This window comes from Bombina bombina, chromosome 8, assembly GCF_027579735.1.
Source record: "Bombina bombina isolate aBomBom1 chromosome 8, aBomBom1.pri, whole genome shotgun sequence".
NCBI lineage: Eukaryota > Metazoa > Chordata > Amphibia > Anura > Bombinatoridae > Bombina > Bombina bombina.
This window is the reverse complement of record NC_069506.1, coordinates 174,322,368-174,348,173: the sequence shown is the minus strand read 5'-3', so window position 1 is coordinate 174,348,173 and position 25,806 is coordinate 174,322,368. Positions and strand designations below refer to the sequence as shown.

The 25,806-nt window shown below is 35.9% G+C and overlaps 1 protein-coding gene across 2 annotated transcripts in view; it reads right to left on the bottom strand.

Moving 5' to 3' along the window:
* EPS8L1 (EPS8 like 1) overlaps positions 1 to 25,806 on the bottom strand; it is a 190,044-nt gene that overhangs the window by 28,581 nt on the left and 135,657 nt on the right. For both annotated transcript variants that reach the window (XM_053690709.1, XM_053690710.1), the window contains 12 exons: positions 25,622 to 25,783; positions 25,160 to 25,309; positions 24,990 to 25,072; positions 18,888 to 19,110; positions 17,616 to 17,739; positions 13,983 to 14,026; positions 10,927 to 11,053; positions 10,003 to 10,091; positions 7,089 to 7,163; positions 3,314 to 3,459; positions 2,811 to 2,946; positions 715 to 764 (listed from right to left, as the gene is read on the bottom strand). In XM_053690709.1, the coding sequence (XP_053546684.1) occupies positions 715 to 764; positions 2,811 to 2,946; positions 3,314 to 3,459; positions 7,089 to 7,163; positions 10,003 to 10,091; positions 10,927 to 11,053; positions 13,983 to 14,026; positions 17,616 to 17,739; positions 18,888 to 19,110; positions 24,990 to 25,072; positions 25,160 to 25,309; positions 25,622 to 25,783 (1,409 nt within the window). The remainder of the gene's footprint in view (positions 1 to 714; positions 765 to 2,810; positions 2,947 to 3,313; positions 3,460 to 7,088; positions 7,164 to 10,002; positions 10,092 to 10,926; positions 11,054 to 13,982; positions 14,027 to 17,615; positions 17,740 to 18,887; positions 19,111 to 24,989; positions 25,073 to 25,159; positions 25,310 to 25,621; positions 25,784 to 25,806) is intronic.

Here is a 25,806-nt window from a genome sequence, read left to right as displayed (position 1 = left end):
AATATTTTTTTTGGTTTCATATCCCTTTAATTTTGCAACTGTTTCACTACTAATTAACATTATATACTACATCCATACACAGAATAAACAAAGGCTTTTCGAATATTCTTAGTTTGGTTACTAAAAAGAAAAGGACAAGGAAGAAGCTTATTTAACATAACTTTAATGTATCAAAAGAAAATGTAAACGCACACTGAACCCAATTTTTTCTTTCATGATTCAGATAGAGCATGCAAATTTAAGCAACTTTCTAATTTACTCCTATTATCAATGTTTATTTGTTCTCTTGGTATCTTTATTTGAAAAAGCAGGAATGTAAGCATAGGAGCCGGCCCATCTTTGGTTCAGCACCTGGGTTATGCTGGCTTATTGGTGGCTAAATGCAGCCACCAATCGGCAAGTATTATCCAGGACTTGAACCATAATTGGGCTTACTGCTAAGATTACATTCATGCTTTTTCAAATAAAGATACCAAGAGAACAAAGAAAAATTGATAATAGGAGTAAATTAGAAAGTTGCTTAAAATTGCATGCTCTATCTGAATCATGAAAGAAAAAAAAATTGGGTTCAGTGTCCCTTTAATGTTAGAAAAAATAAATAAAAAATAATAAAATAAATAACCTAAATTATTTATTATTGGCACTGGAGTTATAAAATATATTTATTTTTTGGGGGGTATCATCTCCAAAAATTAAAGCCCACTTTTTACTTACCCATTGAGTGATGGGGGAGGTGTTGGCTGGTGAACTTGAGGACCAGATTGCTTTAAAATAAAAAATACACTTTTAGACTCAATAACAATTTTAAAAAAATAAGCCTTTTATCTACACATTTTCTCTCATATGCTTAAAACAACAAATAATTCTATATTTAAAGGGACATTGTACTCTACAATGGACACTTTACATGAACACTGAACACTGCTAGGAGAAAGAGATAGACTTGTGTGTCTGAAATAGCTAGTTGTGCTCATTGAACCACAAACCATAATTAGCTTCTCAATACCCAACCATTAAGTTGTATGTTTAGACATAGATAACATTAGCTGATATGCTTCACCTGTAGGCTCAGCCCATTTTTATGTGCAACAACAGGTGATGGCTTTAATAAGCAAAAAAATGCTGCTATTTCAAATACAATAAATATCATAAATGAAGATTTTTCCCTTAGATTTAATATTCTGCAGTAGGTATAACAAGTAATTTGAAACACATAAAGGGGGGAAAAAATGACAGTGTCCCTTTAACCTACATAGTTTAAATAAAATGGCTCACGTGAATTATTTGTTTTCCCAAGATGCTTTCTGACAAAAGGAAAATAAGCCACGTTTATTATCCAGAAGATAACTATTGTTTGAACAAGATTATGAAATAATTTCCTGAATACTCAGCCAACATACATAGCATGCTGTGTAAATAAGGGGAGTGTTCAGTAATTATGTCATTTTTACATTCTTTTAATTAATACGCAGATGATAACATAATTTACCTGATGAATTATGAATTTGCAAATTTTGAACATTGTGTTTTTAGGAGCTAAACTTTTTGTTACTATATGCCTAGTATTTATGTGCTTATAAAGCGGATTCCAGATGTGACACCACAGAAAATTGTCAATATGATAATTACACAAATGGAATTCAAATATTTAATCCATATGTTTGACACATATAGTCAAAAGATAGAGAAAGGGGCAAAATAAAGTGAAGTACCTTTTAAATATAATAATGTAAACACAAATAAAATATTATCCAGATAAGAGTATGAGAAACAAAACTCCTGACATTTAAAGGGACATTCCAGTCAAAATATAAATGCACAGATTTATTGCATCTTTGAATAGAAACATATTTGTAATATACATGTATAGGCAAAAATGCTTTTATTAAGAGTTATCACTGTTTTAGTGTTAACATTTTTCTCTACACGTGCATGTGAAGCATAGCTAGATATTTTTACTACACCCATATTTTAAATAATGCATCTGCTCAGAGCGCCAGTGGGGCTTGTAATCATGTCAGCAATTTACAAATTGAGTCATTACCAGATGGTAAAAGCACCTTAGGCTCTCTGAACAAGTGTTGTGATAAAAATGCTGGTGCACGGTGCATACTTAAATACACTTTTGAAACAGCTATAGCTTTTATTAGAAACATTTTTGCTAATACATGTATATTACAAAATTGCTTCTGTTCAATACCGAAATGCACCCATGTGGTTACCAATTTTGGCTGGAATATCCCTTTAAACTCTGGCGTAATGTCACTAATCTTGACAGAGGCTGTGCAATCTCTAGTGTGGGCCTGTTACTAGTCAATAAGATCGGCCATGTATTCCTGGGAAGGTAGGAGTTACACATTCTGCAGGGCATGCAGAGAGCAGCAGCATTTAGGTTCCTCCTGCAGTATGTGTAACTCATAAATGTCTAGGAAAACAATTACAAAATGGCTTCTCTACTGTTTGATAAAGTCTCAATGTCTTTATTAAGTCATTTGGATTATCAGATTATCAAAATGTTGAATATATTATTTTTCTGTCTTAATAACTAGTTTTTTTATTTATCTATCTATCTATCTATCTATCTATCTATCTATCTATCTGTCTATTGCATTACAATCAAATATGCAACACCTAATGCTAAGACTCACATAGCATTGTGTGGAAGTGCTTATAGTTAAATATATATAAAAGTTGTTTTGCATGGAACAAGAGGAAATACATGAACCATTGCCAATAGTACATAGGAAATACAGAGCCATGAAGAAGTGGATGGAAGTCCTTGCAAAAGTTCATGCTTCATAAATTCCTACCTGAGACCTCAGCTCTTCATGACGATGCTGAAGCTCAATAGGATCCTCCCAGGCCTGCCCATTGTTATTATTAGGTACCCATCCGCTCCTAAAATTTGGCGTGTATAGTTGTGTAGAATCCCTGGGGAACTCCAGCCTTTAAAAAACAAACCCATTTAGGAAGAATATGCAATCATTTTGTTGATGACCAATGAATATCTTAACATTTCAATTATCAGAACTCAACTTGAAATTGATCATATATATATATAGTCTCACCTTCCATTATAATAATTGTGCACCCAATAACAGTCCTATGTAAATCAGTCAGATATGTGACCATCACACACTTGATCCTGAACTCTTCACTCACTAACATCTCTAATACTATAATAATGACATTATTTATGTGACATCATGATGTGTACAAGAAAAAACTAGTTGTAGCTTTGTGGTTTTTGGGTCTTGTAATGTTATGACAACTGTCAGCCGCTTTGCATAGATTATTGTCATTTTCTCTATACCTTGGTTTTGTCCAGTTTGGTCCCAGGGAGGTCCATAATTCTGTTTCCTTTTCATCTAAGCATTCTTTCAGTAGAGTCACAGCCTCTTTAGTAAGCATTGGGCTTGTTATGTCAGCAGCAAGTTCCACACCTGTACTGTCCACCAGCTGATTAAAAACAGAAATAAAATATCAGTTAATAACGTTCCCGGTGTTATAATGCAACCTTTTTATTTAAACAATGTTTAGTTCTATTAAAGGGATAGAAAGGTCAATAATCAAATATGCATGGGTTTTATTTAATTTTTAAAGGGATAGGAAAGACAAAATTAAACTGGCATGATTCAGAAAGAGCATATCATTTTTAACTTTTAAATTCACTTCTATTTTCAAATGTGGTTTGTTCTCTTGTTATCCTTTGTTGAAAAAGAATACACATATCCTTCACTAGTGGGAGCGAGCTGCTGATTGGTGCCTGCACACATTGGTCTTTTGTGATTGACTAACTAGATGCATGTGAAAGAAAATTTGGGGGATTCCTGACTTTTTAAATACAAGCATTTGTTTGCAATATACCGCCATTAGCATAAAAGATTCTAATAGAAGTGAATACTGTTTTTCAGTAGCCTCTGCACATACAGTATGCGGTGAGCGCATGTGCACCAGTATTTAAAGGGACAGTGAAGTAAAAAAAATAATTTAAAATTACATGTCCTATTTGAATCATGAAACAACTTTTCAATTTACATTTATCACCTATTTTGCTTTGTTCGCTTGGTATTCTTAGTTGAAAGCTAAACCTAGGAGGTTCATATGCCAATTAAGGGTAAGTAAGGGATTATCTACCTTTTAAAACAACAAACATTCTGGTGTTGACTGTCCCTTTAAGCTCAGAGAGATGGCAGTGATGTGTATTGTGTCTGTGAAGACTTCATTTGTGTCATACAAGTTAATGCTGACTTTCAGAGGGTGTAGTGTTTGAATACTGTGCACGGGCATTTACAGCATATGTGTGTATGCTACTGAAAAACAGTAATAGATTTTACTAGACACATTTTTGCTAATTGATGTATACTGCAAAAAAAATATTCTATTTAAAACTGAATTGCACCCATGCACATTCCAGTTTTTGACCTTTGTCTTTAAAATATTGGGCTAGATTACAAGTGCAGCACAATCGATAACGCACACATACATATATATATATATATATATATATATATATATATATATATATATATATATATATATATATATATGTATATGTGTGTGTGTGTGTGTGTGTGTGTGTACACAAGTTGATTAAAGCCAAACGTGTACTCACATTCTATAGAGCTAACAAGCTCTATTTTGTGAGCATTTTGTATGATTAAAGGGTAGTGAAACCCAATTTTTATATTTCATGATTCAGATAGATCATATAATTTTATACAACTTTCCAATTTAATTTGCTTCATTCTCTTGGTATCCTTTGTTAAAGGAACAGTAATACACTACTGGGAGCTAAGAGGCACATACAGTACGTGCAGCCACCTATTCCTGCTTTTAAATAAAGATAGCAAGAAAACGAAGACAAATTGATAATAGGAGTACATTAGAAAGTTGCATGCTCTATCTGAATCATGAAATAAAAAAATTGGGTCTATTATCCCTTAAAGTACAAATTGTATCTACAATCTAAATACATTTTATCTTATTTAATATTGTACATTAGTTTAATAAAGCTTAAAATAAGGACGGCAAAAGTCTGCTTTATGCTTGTTCTCTAAATCCCCCAAAGAAATGTAATACCCCACTTTATGTAATCTGAATGGTTGTTTAAGTAAAATATCTATTTTGAGAATTTAAAGGGACAATGTACTGTAATTAACTGTTTCTAATTAATTGTTATACCAGTTGCAGAGTATAAAATGTATGGGAAATTACTTCTTTAGATTTATTTTGTATGTGAAATAGCTGTTCCTTCTAAATGAAATGGTGGAGCTTGTGGGGAAAACAGACTTCTATCTTATCTGTCTAGTTATGTAAACAATGTCTTTCTTATCTAATTTATCACTGTTTACTCAAAGGAAAGTACTTAGAAAGAACAATAGAACATGTCACAGCCCCTGTTCTATCAGAAGAGCAAATTTATCAGACTAGCGAACAGAAGTGACGTTCCGTCAGCTGTCTGATAAGAATTATGCACCGCGCATGCACTCCACTTCCTTGTAGCTTGCCAATGGCCACTCATCAGATTCTTGGACAGTGGCGGCCACACGCACTAACAACTAACTACTTCACAGGTTAATAGTAATATATTGATTACAGTGTGCAGTCGCCCTAATGTTGCTTTGGGGAACGAAAACTATGAAGATCTTTTCATATGGAAGTTATCAGACACTATTTTTCCTTATTAAGATCTGATGCTTTACACTATATGTTGCTGAGAGAAGTTGAATAGCTATGAGCGCTATAATAAATTGTTTCTCTTTTTATTATTTAGCCTAAAGGGACAGTCTACATTAAAATTGTTATTGCTTAAAAAGATAGATAACGCCTTTACTACCCATTCCCCAGCTTTGCACAACCAACATTTTTATATTAATATACTTTATAACATTTAAACCTCTAAACTTCTGCCTGTTTCAAAAGCTCTATTGACACATGCTTTTGTATTTGGTTTTCACAACAGGACACTGCTAGTTCATATGGGCCATACAGATAACATTGTGCTCACGCCCGAGAAGTTATTTAAGATTTAGCACAACACAGTACTAAATGCAAGTCGATAATAAATAGTTACAGTCATGTGATCAGGGGACTGTCAGAAGATGCTTAGATACAAGGTAATCACAGAGGTAAAAAGTATTAATATACCTGTGTTGGTTATGCAAAACTGGGGAATGAGTAATACAGGGATTATCTATCTTTTAAAACAATAAAAATTCTATTGTAGACTGTCCCTTTAGGGGGAGACCAGATTGTGGCTATATCTGCAGATAGTAATCTCCATTGCAATAATCAATATATTACTGTTAAGCTGTGAAGTAGTTGTTAGTGCGCGCTGCCGCCACAGTCCAAAAATCTGATGAGTGGTGAAAAACTGCCATTGGAATGTTACAAGGAAGTGGAGTGCATAGGCGGTGCATATCTTATCAGACAGCTGACGGAACGTCACTTCCGTTCGCTATTCTGATAAGTTCACTCTTCTGACAGAACACCCCCATTAGAAGCATTATTTCTTCTAAACTTTCTTGTTTACATACGTTTTTGAGAACCAGTACTTAAAGGAACATTAAATCCATTTTTTTTTCCTTTCATGATTCAGAGAATACAATTTTAAACAACATTCCAGTTTACTTCTATTATCTAATTTGCTTCATTCTTTAGATTTTCTTTGTTAAAGAGATAGCAATGCAGATGGGTGAGCCAATCACATGAGGCATCTATGTGCACACACCAATTAGCAGCTACTGAGCCTATCTAGATATGCTTTTCAGCAAAGGATATCAAGAGAATAAAACAAATTAGGTAATAGAAGAAATTAGAAAGTTATTTAAAAATGTATGTTCTTTCTAAATCATGAAAGAAACAAAATTGTGTTTCATGTCCCTTTAAGCACAGAAGTTTTTAGCATAGGTGGGGGTACAACAAGTAAACTCAGCTATTTCAAATGAGAAAATAAAAGTAAAGGAGCTATTTGTAAACAGTGAAAACACTCTAGATGTAGACTGCCCTTTAAACTTTTTCTGATAAAAAAATAATAATAATAATAATACAAACAAAAAAACATTGAAAACCTATTCATTTCTTACCGTTTTTAGTGGGCCAAACAGGAAGTGAATTAGTTCCACTGAGCTGGGATTTACAATGTTATTTTTAAGCCTTGCCTGTTTAAAAAGAACGAACCAGAGACATTTATATCAAGCATGTGTGAGTTATGCTGGCAAACAGAGTGCAATCTAGTATTACTTCAAGTATTTAACATAACTTTTGATTAAATAGTAAAAGAACAAAGCAAAGACATTATGACTGAGCAAATACCTGTGCTCTTACAATAGCAAATATGTTAGCTCTACCCTTGCAGCTGATTTTCAAGTACTAAAACAGAAGAGTATTTGTTCTGGGTTTTAAGCCCAGTAACAACGGATCTCCAGAAAGGGATCAAGAGTGGAAAAATGTCCCCTCACCCAGAACTTTTCTAACAATAAGCACCCACTTTTGACACTTTGTTGGTACCAACAAGCCACATTTTTTTAAAACTAATGTGCAGATCATGTGTACCTCAGGGAGGTATTTACTGTTGCACATGTTGACATTTTTTGTTCACCCCCCCCCCCCAAAAAAAAGAACTTTGTGGACATCTATGCTACTGACAAAAAAAATCTCAAAGCAAATGCCAGGAATTTGCTACAAGTGTATAAGATGTCAAGGCATTTCTTAAAATGTAACTTTATTTGTATTAGGTTATTGTGTTAAATGAAAGTGCATATACTTTTAAGACATTCATTACGTAATCAAAGGACATGTATTCATTTGTCATTAAAGGTATACTAAACTTATTTTTTTTATTTCATGATTCAGATAGATCATGCAATTTTAATCAACTCTCTAATTTACTCCTATTATCATTTTTTTTTCCGTCCTCTTGCTATCTTTATTTGAAAAGGAAAGCATCTAAGCTAAGGAGCCAGCCCATTTTTGGTTCAGTAGATGGACAATACTTGTTTATTGGAGGGTGCATTTAATCACGAATCAGCAAGCACCAAAAATGGGCCGGCTTCTAAACTTACATTCTTGCTTTTCAAATAAAGATAGCAAGAGAATGAAGAAAATTGCATGCTCTATCTGAATCATGAAGGAAAAAAATTTGGGTTCAGTGTCCCTTTAATATCTAAGACTCTCACTTATATAATCCCAAATACTTAAAGTGCCATAAACATTTTGAGTTATGTGCATATTATAAAAGGGTCAACTGATTTAAAACAGTGTGTGAAAACAAAATGGTAAAAAAAAAAAAGCTTATAAGTATTTTAATAACATTTCCAAAAATTTGCAAAAGGACTTACACCCCTGCCTTATCAGTGTCCTTCTCCAAACCTTTTGGTATCATGTAAAGTGTGCATTTGAGGATAATTACTTATGCAAGTAAGGGGGAGTTGAGGAAGGACAGCATGTACTGCTATTGTTTGGTGCCAAGAGACTTGCTCGTTTCCATGGGGTTAATGTCACATGCTTTGTGAAAGCTTTAGCATTATACTGTGCACTGCTTTAGTCAGGAGTCAGGTAACTCTATTCACTACCGTACATGTGCATGAGTGCATTCTGCAGAAGCTATGGCCTGAATAGCACCTTCCATATATGGAAATGGCTAGGGGGGCACTTGCTGCAAACAAAACTATGCCTGAATTAAAGGAGTTATGGGGGGGGGGGTTAAAAGAGAAACCGTTTTGCAGGTAAGCTTTGACTGCATTATATATTTAGAAACTTGTTAGTTTATACTGTTTTATGTCCCTTTAAAAGGGACATTGAACACTAAATATGTTTTATAAGCATATTATTGAGGTTATTACCCATTTCCTTCTAGTCATGGGTGCTATCATGCTGAAATCTAGCTTTCACTGCATTTCAGAGCAGGGTTTGCACATGTGCAACAACTCTCATTCAGATACCTGCAGTAAAATCTAGGTTCCAAAACCAGTTATTAGAAGGAGGTGCATGAAATGTATTTAGCGTGTAATGTCCCTTTAAACAATTTTAGCAACCTATATGCTTACTTATTCAAACAATCTAAGATACTAATTTTAAAAGTGACATTATCTGTTGCAAATAAACTAATGCATATGAGGTTACTTGGCCATGCATTTATTTTCAGCCATTTATCTTACAAAAATACTCAATCTTTTTGCCACAGATTCACCTTATAAAGGATTTGCTTTGACACAGTCATAAGGTCAGCATTAGAAATACTGAGTTGTGTCAGTAATTAACCTTGCCATTTAAAATGTAATTGTCTTCATATGCTAAGGTTCATTAGGTACGAATGCTAATAGTTAGACCACTAAGCATTAGCATGAAGTACCTATTAGAAAATAAACTTTTAATAGGAAAGTACCCAGGGCCGGATATATATTAAGGCAGAGTACCCATGTGCCTACATGCACCCTCCATAGGGGGGCCTATTATAAATACCGGTCAGCCAGCGACCTTAACTAAGATGGCCACAAGCAGTAAAGTAACAGCAATGCACTGCTGCCATCTTTGATAAGGTCGACACAAGTATCACGCATGTGCATTATACAGCTTCCCCATGCATGTCCAATGCTTGTGGCAGCCTTAACAAAGAAAGTTGTCGCACACAAGCAGCGCTGTTATTTCCCTGCCGGTGGCCATCCTAATTAAGGTTGTTGATACAGCGGTGAATGGCGAGGGGGGCATTTTAGATTTCCGTGCCTACTGGCACCTGGCCTGTAAATCCGGCCCTAAAAGTATCTATTATATGAGTCTTTTCAGGAAGTTCAAACTGATGTAGGTGTTTTAGTTTCAAGTAACATTTTCTTTATATTTTTCTGGCACAAAATAACAAAGTTAGCTGTTGCATTTTACATGAATTATACAAAAAATGAGTACAGTGTACCCTTAACTTTGCTTAGGGTCATAAAAGTATCTTGGTACCAGCATGTGGCCAGCTAGTTAAAAATCCTTGACCAAAATATTAGTTTATCATACCAGCAGACAAAAACTGTATTTGAATTTTCTTGCGGCTTCCTCAAATTCTTCTATTTTTGGGGGTTTTGCCCGAAGTGTCAGCAGTCCCTCTATGCAAAAAAAAAAAGTTAAGAAAAGATTAATCACATTACCACTAATGAAACTTGCTAATAAGAAAATTCTGTGGATCTGTTATCTATCTATCTATCTATCTATCTTCGCACACATATATATCAGTCTTAATATAAGTTGTGGTGAGTAAAAAGACAAGAAAAACCTGCCTCCAATTACAATTTTTAGAAACTTTCCAATTTACTTTTATCATCAAATTTGCTTTGTTCTCTTGGCATTTTTGTTGAAAGCTAAAACTAGGTAGGCTCATATGCTAATTTCTAAGCCCCCTGAAGGCCGCATTTGACAGTTGTTCACAGCTAGACAGCACTAGTTCATGTGTGTCTTATAGATAACATTGTGTTAACTCCCATGGAGTTATTTATGAGCCAGAACTGATTGGCTAAAATGCAAGTTTGTCAAAAGAACTGAAAAATGGGGGCAGTCTGCAGAGACTTAGATACAAGGTAATCACAGATTTAAAAAGTATATTAATATAACTGTGTTAGTTATGCAAAACTGGGTAATGGCTAAAAAAGGGATTATCTATCTTTTTAAACCATACAAATTCTGGAGCAGATTGTCCCTTTAAGTACTGAATATTTTAATATAAGTGGGGACATAAAGGGCAAAAGCAGTTAATTCAATGACAAAATAAAGATAAAGATTTTTTTTTATAAACAGTGTAATACACTACAGCAGGTAAAATGGATCATTTGGAACATATTAAGGTTGTGTGTGGTGGGAGGGGGGTAAAAGTACACTGTCTCTTTACTGATACAGAGTTGCAATAAAAGGCAGTTTTTTATTTTTTGGCATAGCCATCATCTTTACCTCCAGCTTCTTTTTTCTTTGATCTTCTTGATTTTTTTCTTTGGTCGAGGACTTTAAAAGCTTCAGCTGATTTCTGCAAATTACCCATAAAGTACTCAATATCATCAAAGCAGTGGTTCAGCAGCTCCTGCGGAAGGTACAGTGCCATCAGTACATAATAAAAACACTAACCAGACGTAAGCAGAATAAAAAGGCAAATGATCACACTATTTTATTTAAATGATCCCATCTGTCTGCTGGGCTTTCATGCACACATTTACACATTTGTATTAATCATTAGTGGAGGGTTTAGACAAGGACCCTATTGTGACTTACTACCTGATAAATAGGCATCTTGGGCAAGATGAGGCAATAAGTGCTCCCTCTTTACATTACAATAAACCTTTATTTGTGTTATTTAAGAAACCAAGTCATACTGGGCTTACCTGGAATACACCCTGTTCCCCAGATCCATAACTTGGCAAGTAGGGACCAGCCTTATTCATAGCAGTAACAGACATGTTTCTAATCCCAGAAGAGTAAACACTACACATTCTTCATAACCACACTTGCATCAGTACAAACAAAATGACTGGCAAGTGAGCAAAAAAGAATAAACTAGACTTATACATTAATTCCTTGTGTCCCACTGAGTCTAATCCAATATGAAATGTCTACATAAAAAAAACTAGTCTAGAGCAGTGCACTGCAGGGTGGACTTGTCCCAGGGTCACCTGACAGATAAGAATGACACTCTTGTTTCTGAGCTGCCCAGTTTAATATACAACAGAGTGCGACTCAAATTAGGTCACAGATACATTTTTAGAAAAAAAGTTCTTCCCACAATATTTTTAGTATGAGAAAAAGAAAATCAGTCGAAATAGCTTAAAATGAAATAGAAAAACAATGTTTATGACAAAGTAAAATACAGAATAGATGGAAAAAAAAATGTTCAAGACATAGGAATAAATGAAAGAAGACTTGGGAAAAGAATTTGAAACGTGAAATAAATGGCAAAACATGACTTTAATTGCACTGTGTCCATTTGTAAAGTTACAGATTAACAAACACTAGGGAGCAGTCATGTACTCTAAGCAAAAAGCATTGCTACTGGAGAATACCATTGAATATATGACATTTCTTTCATGGTTTTACCAGCATAACTCAGTGCCCTTGTAATGTTTCAGTGGGAAGGAAATAACTCTAATCCCATTGTGGTAAAGGTTCCTGCTCCCTGTGTACAAACGCAGACTTATTCGGCTGGGGCCTGTGCCTAGCAACGCAGGAAGTCCCCCAGGGGCCAATCAGCATTATTTTTGAAGCACATGATCATAGTGATGAACATGTGCTTCCTATTTCCTTTTTGTTTACAATCCGAACTTGGACAGATCTGTACTGAAGAGGTTAACATAAGAATCAGTGCCTTTATGTTATTTTTTATTTCTAGTGGGCAAAAAGAATTCCACAGTGCAAAACCATAGGTATAATATATGAAGGTGACATTTATAAAAACCAGATGAGTAGAGGGCACTGCCAAGAGTTTTATTGTTGTAGATTACATGATCTACAGGACAGCTGGGCTCGTAGGCTTACATGCTAATGGGGTTAGGACTCAGAGGCCTCCAAGATTTTTTTCAATTCCAGTCCTCAGGGAACAGTACCTGGCCAGATTTTCAAGATCTCTCAACAAAAGCACAGGTAAAATAGACAGCTGATCAGTAACCATGGTTACTAACCTGCTCTCATCCAATGTAATCCTGACAATCTTGCCTGTTATTGCTCTGAGAACTGCAATTGAGAAACACTACTCCAGAGTGTATTTTGCTATTGGTAGGAAAAAAAAAAAAAAGAGGAGTGAACTTTTATCTAATATCTTTTTTCCAATAATGAGTAACATAACCCATAAAAGTTTGTTTTGTTACACAATTCTTTAAAGGGATACTAAACCCAATTTTTTTTATTTCATTCTCTTTCTATCTTTATTTGAAAAGCAAGAATGTAAAGCTTAGGAGCCGGCCCATTTTTGGTTCAGCACCCTGGATAGTGCTTGCTTACATTTAGCCACCAATCAGCAAGCGCTACCCAGGGTCCTAAACCAAAAATGGGCCGGCTCTTAACCTTTACATTCCTCCGTTTCAAATAAAGATAACAAGAGAACCTAGAAAAATTGACTATAGGAGTAAATTAGAAAGTTGCTTAAAATTGCATGCTCATGAATCATTAAAGACAAAAATTGGGTTTAGTATTGCTTTAAGGGCTGTGCCCTATGGCTCTGGAATAGCAAAGACTTTGTTGACAAAACTGCAGTTTTCATTATTATTAAAACAATTATATTTCTTGCAGATTGTTAGCAGTGACTTGGGACATAATTGCCTGGACGGAACATAGGACAAACAGGGCATTTGCCCAGTGGGCTGGGGCCAGTTGTAGGCCAGAGCCTGTTGCTTTAGCAAGGTGTATATGTGGATTTACATATGTTTTTAAATTATATTTCAATTCAATACCATATTTTATATATAACATAAGGCCTTCACTACTTGAGCGGATGTTTAGAGTACTTTCGGCTTAAGGCTAGAGGGACAGTTGACATGAGTTTTTCAATGCTTCCCCATAGACGTCTATTGTGTGAGGGATTTAGTGAACTTGCACTATTCAACATCCAAATTTAAGCATGCACTAGAGCCATAGACGTTTTCTTGCGTGATAAAAAAAAAAAAAAACATTTTTAAATAAAAGTGCTATTGATTTAGCTTGGTTGATATTAGTGCATAATAGTGATAATATATTTGCACTCTGCTAGTAATCTTGCCCTAAGTGTTTTACTGCTTAGCATACATGGTTTTGATGCCCTCTATTGAGGGTTAAGCAATACTAAAACAGATGCAATTATATGGCAATACAAAGAGACATCATTTTAATGGATATAATACAAATTATTACCAAACAAATGTCTGCAGAGGCTACAACAACCATTACAATGAATTCTGCAAGATGAATCTACTTTGTCAATAAAATAATGTGGTATTTTAGCATAGTTATATAGAAAATCAGTATATGCTTAATAATCCTGCACTCACCACTTCTCTTCCAGCTCGCATAGACATGGGATCCTGCGCTTCCACTGAAAGAGAAAAAAATGTAATGTTACATTATTAAAACCATAATTATACCATGCAAAGATGTCAATCTAGAGCAAGAGATGATGAGAACTATATATATATATATATATATATATATATATATATATATATATATATCAATATCAAAGTAGGAAACAGCACTCTCTGGACTTAAGTTTTAAACAAATAGTTTAATTGGTTAATTGGTAACGTTTCTGGGAATGCTCCCCTTCATCAGACCAGCAACATACAAGTGAATCAAACATTTAAGCATACATAGACCCCTCCCCCTTGTGCAAAAACCACCAAAAACTGGTTGTCATGGCAACCAAACATAAAATGCAAAGTAAACATTGTGAATAAAACAACAATCACATCAAAGAACCCAATAATGAATGATTACATCATTAATAGATTAGTGGTAAGTAGGCAGATACATATAGAACCCTTGGTACATATAATGTAAATAGGTGGATCCAGCCCACTATCTAATAATACTGTATGCTACACAGAAATATTTTGATACTGTATGTTCTAATTTGATACTCTGTTACACAATATTGAGTAGCTGGGGGGCCTGCCCCATTGGGCCAATTAGAAATCATGTCTGAAGTTGAGCGCAACTACCGTGTTGGATACGGCCGAACTGCACTTTGTCCTGTATGGGGGCCACCTTATGTTTAAGTTAATACGGGCAGGGTCACTCAGTAATCTGAGTTTTAGAACTACATACAACTGGGGGTTAGGTATAGTACACTTTGTACGTGTTCTTGAGCGCCCAAGTATAGCTCGCTTCCCCTTATATGGCTCCGGTCCCCTTACATATTTTCCACACTTCATATATAGGATTGTGTATCCGATGCAATGTTTACATAGCTGAGGTCTGATTGACGCTATATTGTGCCCAACACTTTCGCCGCTGCACATAAGTTACAATACTATCTATACCGGTGTAGGGGCTTGTCCCATAGAGCCAATAGGTATCCGCGCTGTGTTCTAGTGGGGGCATATCGCTCCGGGGTGATACGCATGCGCACTGCCCATTTAATTATACCAGACTAACTGTAAACTGTAAGCACCGATACGGGCCTGCGCCTGATACTATCATATGGTAGGACACTTCAGAGGTATGCTTATGTTCCGGTTCTCTAATCACTGCTCATGGGGCTTCAGATACGTAACCTAGGAATTATAAGGGATGACCGATATATGTTTAGTACCCCTTCATTAGGGGAGTAGGTGCCCGTTTATTTATTTATTGATTTAGTAGATCCATTGCTACTGTGTCATTACTATGGGAGATGTTGGTCAGCTTAGATATACTAGATATACTAGATAGTTACGGTTGTTACATCTCAAATGTTTGAATTGGATCTCTGTCTTTTGATTTATGACAGTTAGGGCTTTACTATGCAGCTAGATGCTGAAGTATATTTTGTGTTTTCTTTCTGTGTAGCATACAGTACTAATAGATAGTGGGCTGGATCCACCTATTTACATTATATGTACCAAGGGTTCTATATGTATCTGCCTACTTACCACTAATCTATTAATGATGTAATCATTCATTATTGGGTTCTTTGATGTGATTGTTGTTTTATTCACAATGTTTACTTTGCATTTTATGTTTGGTTGCCATGACAACCAGTTTTTGGCGGTTTTTGTACAAGGGGGAGGGGTCTATGTATGCTTAAATGTTTGATTCACTTGTATGTTGCTGGTCTGATGAAGGGGAGCATTCCCCGAAACGTTACCAATTAAACTATTTGTTTAAAACTTAAGTCCAGAGAGTGCTGTTTCTTAGTTTGCTACATTTGACTTACTCTAGCACCCTGGCCCTTGGAGAACTGTTTGTGAGAGTGCAACTGACTCTTTTTGCATATATATATATATATATATATATATATATATATATATATATATATATATATATATATATATATATATATATATATATATATATATATATATATATATATATATATATGTTATGGGTAAAGTCAGATATTGGGTAATTACCCGGGTAAAACGGACATTACCCAAGCAGCTGGGGGTAAAGCACATTGTAAGATCATAAATCCCCTCAGAGCACTTCGAGTCACCACAACAAAGGTTCACTTGGGGTGGCTGTCCGAGGATAGGGCGGGGCGCCTTCCTTGAACCCCCCCCAGACTGAGGCAACAAAAATAGTATAGATGGGGGAATTACAGTACATTGGGCTTTACCCACAGCTGCTTGAGTAATGTCAGGTTTACCCGGGTAATCAAAATTACCCCGATATCTTACTTTACCCGTATATATATATATATATATATATATATATATATATATATATATATATATATATATATATATATATATATATATATATATATATATATATATATATATATAACAATTTTCAGACCTAAATTACATGAAGAGGGGACAAAATAAATAAGTATAAATTGTTTTTTTATGCATATTTAAGCATTTTATATTACAATCTCAAAGTGTTTACTCTCTATTTAACTTGTTCCAATAAATATATTTCATCCCTAAGCTAGCACTGAGTAACTTTTTTTTAATCACAAATTAATTTCTACTTTATGACATCCCTATTACTGTTTAATAATTTACAAGTTTTGAATCAACAAGTCAAATACAGTATGTGTTGTAGAGTGGAACAATAAAACAGTTCTTTATAGATAAAGTGCTGTCCTTTGAAAACTATCTTCTGTAAAGAATATTTTTATTAGTTTTCAGTTATAAACTTCCAATATAACAATAGCATATAGAGAAGTCAACATTAAAGGGATTTGAACCCTAATTTTTTTCTTACATAATTTAGATAGAGCATGCAATTGTAATCCACTTTCTAATTTACTCCTATTATCAATTTTTATTCTACTCTTGGTATCTTTATTTGAAAAAGCAGAAATATAAGCTTAGGAGCCAGACCGTTTTTGGTTGAGCATCTGGGTAGTGCTTGCTGATTGGGTGGCTAAAATGTAGCCACCAATCAGCAAGCATTACCCAAGCGCTGAACCAAAAATGGGCCAGCTCCTAACCTTAAATTAGAAAGTTGCTTAAAATCGCATGCTCTATCTGAATCATGAAAGAAAAAAAATGGGTTTCATATCCCTATTTTTACTTAATTAGCCCTTTTACAATATGCACAGATCTCAACATTATAATAGTTATTCAGCATCTGTCACAGCAAATTCCCACTTCTCAGTATCATTACCACCAGATTGTAAGTACAGACCCCCTGAGCATAAAGAAAAATAAAAACAGTTACCAATTCTTGGGGGTCGGACAAAAGTGGCCGGGCATTTTAATAGATTTGGATGTGTTCCTTTTTCTTTCTGTGTCAGCAAGAGAATATTCCCTATGTCAATCAATTAATACCCTAATTCTACCCACTTTTCCCAAATCTCCCAGGAGGTGTTCAGTCTGATACCATCATGTAAACAGCCTTCTCCAGAAAACGATCTTTTTTTTCTTGGCACAGTAACCATTGTGCTTTACAAGCTTTGTGCTTTATCTATGGTTATGCATTTTTTTTTTAATTTTTCCTCTAACTGACCAGTAATATTTCTAATAACTTACCAGTACTCTGGCTTGTAGAGTTGTTTAGCTGTTTCTGCTGCATCTGTGGACTGTCAGTAATCTGCAGTATTTGCTGTATTTTGTCAGGTCGTTGCACCTGGCTATATAGCTCATCCGGTAAGTTCTATACAAAATAAACACAGAACACTTAGATACTCATCTTGATTCAAGGTCGAGGTACAACCATTTTTTACCTAACAATTTTACTCCAGCAGCAAATAGACACACCCTGACACTGACAACAAGGAACAAAGAGAAAATAACAGCTATGTCTCCTTTAACCCCTTACATTAAATTAGAAGAGCTATGTAAAAAATACATCATTTTAATATATACTAATGCTTATCAATTAAATATTAAAGGGACATTAAACACTTTAAGATTGTAATATACAAGCATTCATCATCTGAAGTAAAAAAATCTTTGCAATATACTCAATTTATTTTATTTTTTCATTTTCATGTAATTTAATAGAATTGTGGGCTTTATAATTCCTGCTGAAAGTGCAGACTCCAGACATAAAACCTCTGTATTCCACACAGTCACTGGTTGCACACTCTAGTGACACATTAATAAATTTAGAAAACCTAGGTTACAAAACGGTGGTGTCCATTGCTTAATGGACACTAACATTATACACTTATTTTTTTCAATATTTAAACAACTAATACAATTAAAAAAAAACACACATCTGCATATTATTCACATAATTGTGTCTAGCATTAATTTAGGGCTAGATTACAAGTGGAGCGCTAATTTATTGTGCGCCCACAAACAGACAAATGTGTGCCTTTACATTCTGGATTATGGGATCTGTGTGTTCCCTGTAAATATATATGTATATGCTTATAAACATATATATTTACATGTTAATATGTGTATATACAAATATTAACACATAAATATATACGTATATAAGCATATACATCTATATTTACATTTGATGCACATCGCTGCGCAACACTGTACTAGTTCTCATGCCGTGACTGATGGCATGAGAATGAGGCTCCCATTGGAGCCTATTGAAGCGTGCTTTCATGAGCGCAATGCTTCCGTGCAACCTCGCATTCGATCTCATATGTAATACCAGCGCACATTACAAAGTAGAGCGCAAATATCGATAGTACTTTACTTGAAATAATGGCATGTGCTGCCATGTAGGTTTAACTAAAAGACATGGCAGAGAAGATTTCTTTAACACATCTGCTTAAAAAGAGGAAAAACAATTCTAAAGTGTGAAAACATTTTAAATTTTGTTGAGGATCACAATACCTGTGGTGTATTAATTGTCTGCTGTATTTGCGCAGATGGTGCGATAATGACTTCTGGGATCAGTGACGTACGAGGTGGCTTCTTCACCTGTGTCCTGCGCTGATTCTCTCTTTCTAGAATATCTGCTGGATTCACAAGTATCTGGGGCTGCTTAACCGAGTTCATTGGGGTAAATGAGTAAGAACCAGTAGTTTTCTGCTGACTAATCTTCTCTTGGTTATTCCTTAAAACAACAAAGGAGAGAAAACAAAAATGATAAATATATCAAAGAGCAGGAAGAAAACTGAATATATTATCAAAAAAGTGCAAAAAATAAGTGAGCTGTGTTTTAGAGATGTTTGTTATTGCACTGCTGCTTGCATATAACTATATGTTTAAAGGGCCAGTAAACCTACTACATAATGGTATATAATGCTGCTCATAGTACTACATTGAGTTTAATGGCTCCATCGGGCCGGCTGTTGCCGCAATGTGCTTTGGATAAAAAAAACAGACCCGCTCAGTAGAGCCAGGAGCGGAGTTCTGTAAAATTCCTTTTTGTAGGTAAATAGCGCTGCAGTACTTTGTTTTAGAATGCTAGAGCTGAGCTGTTATATAATTCTGCACTATGTGCAGAATTATATAACATTATGTGGTAGGTTTACTGGCTCTTTAACCCAGGCAAAGGGGTGAAACACATAGTTAAAAGTTAGCAATGCACTACTGGTACCTAGCTGAACACATTTGGTGAGCCAATGGCAAAAGGCATATGTTGGTAGCCACCAATCACCAGCTAGATCCCAGTAGCAGGGCCGGATTTATGATTAGGCCCAGTAGGCATGTGCCTACAGATGCCCTCCATAAAGGGGCACCTGTCTCTGCCTTTTATAAATGCAAATCAGCTTAAAATTACATTCGTAGTGAGAGCTAGTAAAATATGGTAACAGCTAGTTCCCGTTCAGTTAAAGGACCTCTGATGTCAGAGCTAGTTGCATCCTGCCCTTTCTGTCATTTTTTGGAAGCAGTTATGTGCCTACTCTGACATTACAGGTGGCTTAGGTGGAGCCTGGGGAACTAGTTGCTACCCATAATGTAGTGGCTTCATGTAGATAACTATAAGCATTATTATGTACTAGTTCTAAAGCCTTCAGACCAGTTCTGGATCTAAAAATATTGAATCGTTATGTAAGGATACCAACGTTCAAAATGGTAACTGTAAGGACTATCTTGCCTTTTGTTCAGCAAGGGCATTATATGTCCACAATAGATTTACAGGATGCATATCTGCATATTCCGATTCATCCAGATCATTATCAGTTCCTGAGATTCTCTTTTCTGGACAAGCATTACCAGTTTGTGGCTCTGCCGTTTGGCCTAGCTACAGCTCCAAGAATTTTTACAAAGGTTCTCGGTGCCCTTCTGTCTGTATTCAGAGAACAGGGTATTGTGGTATTTCCTTATTTGGACGATATCTTGGTACTTGCTCAGTCTTTACATTTAGCAGAATCTCATACGAATCGACTTGTGTTGTTTCTTCAAGATCATGGTTGGAGGATCAATTCACTAAAAAGTTCATTGATTCCTCAGACAAGGGTAACCTTTCTGGGTTTCCAGATAGATTCAGTGTCCATGACTCTGTCTTTGACAGACAAGAGACGTCTAAAATTGATTTCAGCTTGTCGAAACCTTCAGTCACAATCATTCCCTTCGGTAGCCTTATGCATGGAAATTCTAGGTCTTATGACTGCTGCATCGGACGCGATCCCCTTTGCTCGTTTTCACATGCGACCTCTTCAGCTCTGTATGCTGAATCAATGGTACACAAAGATATCTCAATTAATATCTTTAAAACCGATTGTACGACACTCTCTAACGTGGTGGACAGATCACCATCGTTTAATTCAGGGGGCTTCTTTTGTTCTTCCGACCTGAACTGTAATTTCTACAGATGCAAGTCTTACAGGTTGGGGAGCTGTGTGGGGATCTCTGACAGCACAAGGAGTTTTGGAATCTCAGGAGGTGAGATTACCGATCAATATTTTGGAACTCCGTGCAATTTTCAGAGCTCTTCAGTCTTGGCCTCTTCTGAAGAGAGAATCGTTCATTTGTTTTCAGACAGACAATGTCACAACTGTGGCATACATCAATCATCAAGGAGGGACTCACAGTCCTCTGGCTATGAAAGAAGTATCTCGAATTCTGGTTTGGGCGGAATCCAGCTCCTGTCTAATCTCTGCGGTTCATATCCCAGGTATAGACAATTGGGAAGCGGATTATCTCAGTCGCCAAACGTTGCATCCGGGCGAATGGTCTCTTCACCCAGAGGTATTTCTTCAGATTGTTCAAATGTGGGAGCTTCCAGAAATAGATCTGATGGCGTCTCATCTAAACAAGAAACTTCCCAGGTATCTGTCCAGATCCCGGGAACCTCAAGCGGAAGCAGTGGATGCATTATCACTTCCTTGGAAGTATCATCCTGCCTATATCTTTCCGCCTCTAGTTCTTCTTCCAAGAGTAATCTCCAAGATTCTGAAGGAATGCTCGTTTGTTCTGCTGGTAGCTCCGGCATGGCCTCACAGGTTTTGGTATGCGGATCTTGTCCGGATGGCCTCTTGCCATCCGTGGACTCTTCCGCTAAGACCAGACCTTCTGTCGCAAGGTCCTTTTTTCCATCAGGATCTCAAATTCTTAAATTTAAAGGTATGGAGATTGAACGCTTGATTCTTGGTCAAAGAGGTTTCTCTGACTCTGTGATTAATACTATGTTACAGGCTCGTAAATCTGTATCTAGAGAGAGATATATTAGAGAGTCTGGAAGACTTATATTTCTTGGTGTCTTTCTCATCATTTTTCTTGGCATTCTTTTAGAATTCTGAGAATTTTACAGTTTCTTCAGGATGGTTTAGATAAAGGTTTATCCGCAAGTTCTTTGAAAGGACAAATCTCTGCTCTTTCTGTTCTTTTTCACAGAAAGATTGCTAATCTTCCTGATATTCATTGTTTTGTACAAGCTTTGGTTCGTATAAAACCTGTCATTAAGTCAATTTCTCCTCCTTGGAGTTTGAATTTGGTTCTGGGGGCTCTTCAAGCTCCTCCTTTTGAACCCATGCATTCATTGGACATTAAATTACTTTCTTGGAAAGTTTTGTTCCTTTTGGCGATCTCTTCTGCCAGAAGAGTCTCTGAATTATCTGCTCTTTCTTGCGAGTCTCCTTTTCTGATTTTTCATCAGGATAAGGCGGTGTTGCGAACTTCTTTTGAATTTTTACCTAAGGTTGTGAATTCCAACAACATTAGTAGAGAAATTGTGGTTCCCTCATTATGTCCTAATCCTAAGAATTCTAAGGAGAAATCGTTGCATTCTTTGGATGTTGTTAGAGCTTTGAAATATTATGTTGAAGCTACTAAGTCTTTCCGAAAGACTTCTAGTCTATTTGTTATCTTTTCCGGTTCTAGAAAAGGACAGAAAGCTTCTGCCATTTCTTTGGCATCTTGGTTGAAATCTTTAATTCATCATGCCTATGTCAAGTCGGGTAAAACTCCGCCTCAAAGGATTACAGCTCATTCTACTAGGTCAGTTTCTACTTCCTGGGCGTTTAGGAATGAAGCTTCGGTTGATCAGATTTGCAAAGCAGCAACTTGGTCCTCTTTGCATACTTTTACTAAATTCTACCATTTTGATGTATTTTCTTCTTCTGAAGCAGTTTTTGGTAGAAAAGTACTTCAGGCAGCGGTTTCAGTTTGAATCTTCTGTTTATGTTTTTCATTAAACTTTATTTTGGGTGTGGATTATTTTCAGCAGGAATTGGCTGTCTTTATTTTATCCCTCCCTCTCTAGTGACTCTTGCGTGGAAAGATCCACATCTTGGGTAGTCATTATCCCATACGTCACTAGCTCATGGACTCTTGCTAATTACATGAAAGAAAACATAATTTATGTAAGAACTTACCTGATAAATTCATTTCTTTCATATTAGCAAGAGTCCATGAGGCCCGCCCTTTTTTTGTGGTGGTTATGATTTTTTTGTATAAAGCACAATTATTCCAATTCCTTATTTTATATGCTTTCGCACTTTTTTCTTATCACCCCACTTCTTGGCTATTCGTTAAACTGATTTGTGGGTGTGGTGAGGGGTGTATTTGTAGGCATTTTGAGGTTTGGGAAACTTTGCCCCTCCTGGTAGGAATGTATATCCCATACGTCACTAGCTCATGGACTCTTGCTAATATGAAAGAAATGAATTTATCAGGTAAGTTCTTACATAAATTATGTTTTCTGTAGTGCAGCGGTCCCACCCTGGGCTGTAAATCCAGCCCTGCCCAAAGTAAATTTGATAGCAGAAGTACATTTAAAAGTCTCTTAACATGTCATGTTCTTTTGAACCATGAAGGCTGAATTTTGACTTTTATGTTCCTAAAAATGAGCTCGTACTTTAATAAATCGGCCCCTCAGACTGGACTCTCTAGCTTGTTATTGGTGCATTATTTATAATCATTTTAAAATAAGCAGATTTCATGTGTAAAGTGTGTAATTAAAAAACAAACAAAAACAAAGTTTTTTAACCAGCAGTGCTTTTAGAGGGGAGGTAATTAACCATTTAATTACTATTCCACCACCATGCTCAAAAAGAACCAGCTGCCCTGAATTGCAAGGAAGAGTGTTTTTATAATGCCCAGTAACTTAAGCAGGGCGAGTAGAGAGAGATAAAGGAAGGAGAATAGGGTTTCAAATATAAAGGCAAATTTAGTCCAATGAATTATGAAGTGTCTTCTTAAAGGGACATAATACTCATATGCTAAATCACTTGAAACTGATGCAGTATAACTGTAAAAAGCTGACAGGAAAATATCACCTGAGCATCTCTATGTAAAAAAGGAAGATATTTTACCTCACAATCTCCTCAGCTCAGCAGAGTAAGTTCTGTGTAAAAAGTTATACTTCACCTGCTCCCAGCTGCAGGTAAAAAAAAATAAAAAAATGAAGAAGAAATGAACAGCAGCCAATCGGCATCAGCAGTGCTGAGGTCATGAACTCTTACTGTGATCTCATGAGATTTGACTTAACTCTCATGATTGGTGAAATAATATGAGAGTTCACGACGCTCATCCTTTCAGCTGTCCCAGGACAGACACACTAAAATGCTGCTTAGAAATCCTTTACAATGGGAGGTGGCTACTGAGGAACTTTTGAGGTAAAATATCTTTCTTTTTTACATAGAGATGTTCAGGTGATATTTTGTAGTCAGCTTTTTACAGCTATGCTGCATCACTTTCAAGTGTTTAAACATTTGGGTATTATGGCCCTTTAATCTGTTCACAAAACCATAAAATTACATAAATGACACCAAGATTAACACCATTCAGTTCCTGGGCCTGATATTCAAAACCTCGCTGCTCAGGTGAGATGATATAAAAAGTCTCGTCAGTACAGCGAGGCCCTTAAAAATTTTTTTAGAAACACAAATTTTACCTTGAGAAATGTTTGTTGCTATGTAGTATTCTTTATGTGAAACAGAGACTCCTACATTACAATACAAGGTCTAAAAAAAATCCCAAAGATTTTCTGTGATTTCTCTCCATGCCGGCGAGGTTTTGAATATCAGGCCTTGCAATGCTTTTACTAAAAAAATATTAATGCTTTGTACAACACATAAAATCCAGGACACAATTCAATTTAAAATATAATCTGTGTACATCAGAAATACGTCAGCAGCACCGTATACTAAGCATACCTGTTTCATTGCACAAGCAGTTCTGGTAACCAGCTTGTGCAATGCCGCCCCTTGCAGATTCGCTGCCAATCGGCCGCTAGCAGGGGGTGTCAATCAACCCGATCGTATCTCATCGGGTTGATTGCTGTCCGCAGCCTCAGAGCAGGCGGACAAGTTATGGAGCAGCGGTCCTTAGACCGCTGCTTCATAACATCTGTTTCCAGCGATCCTGAAGCACATTTTATATATGGTAATTAATCCCATATTAACAGGAATACAGAAAGCTTAGGATATTGAAAGCGACAGAGTTTTTTTTAATAAGATTTTGCCAAATAAAAAGTAGCAGGGCAATTAGAAAAGTGAAATTATCATCAGTTTTAACAATACATTAATCTGATGGGTTTTTTTTTACCTTAGCGCTTCAGGCCTTTTCGAATTGTCCCCAGTTTTATAATCAGATACTGCGCTATTAATATCTTCTTTAATTAACTCCGCCTTCAAAAAAAAAAAAAAAAAAGTTTATTTTCTGATCAGGCAACAGTAACCAGTTCATCTTTAAAACCGCTGGACCAGCTTCCTTACCCCAACATCATCACATTGGAAAAAGTGGACATCAGCTTTTTGCTGGTAAGTGTCCTGGCACACCAAGACCAACAGACTGCGTGTCCTCTTCTCTGGTAGGACTGTGTCACAGCGCTGAATGGCAGACAGGAAAAATAATTCCAGCTCCTCCTACATAGATACAAAAGGCTTATCAATAAGGCAGTGAAATCATAAACAGCAAATGCCCAGACAGCAGTAATATAACAAACTAGAATATTTATTCGCAAATATAGTATTGGGTATTTGGGGGTTTAGAAACTATTTTTAAAATGGCTTGGGGAACAAGCTGAAACGTTAACAATATTTGTGTACCTATAAAATTATGTGAGTGAATTTTTGGATATTTTCCATTTCTAAAAAACAAATATGTATTCAAGTAATTTTTTTTTTTTTTTATACAAATGTGAACTTTGAACCCTGTGGTACAAGCCTTATGTTTACCTTGGACTCCGCATCAAGAAGCTGAACAGATGAACTGTTTACTTGTAGCAACATCTCCTGTACCCAGACTTTGCCCTTAGCATCCATTGCATTAAGTTTGCGGATGGCGTCTTCCACTGTATGCACATCATCATCTTCATCAATTGTGAATGTTACCAAATGCTATAGAGAAGACAAACTATTGA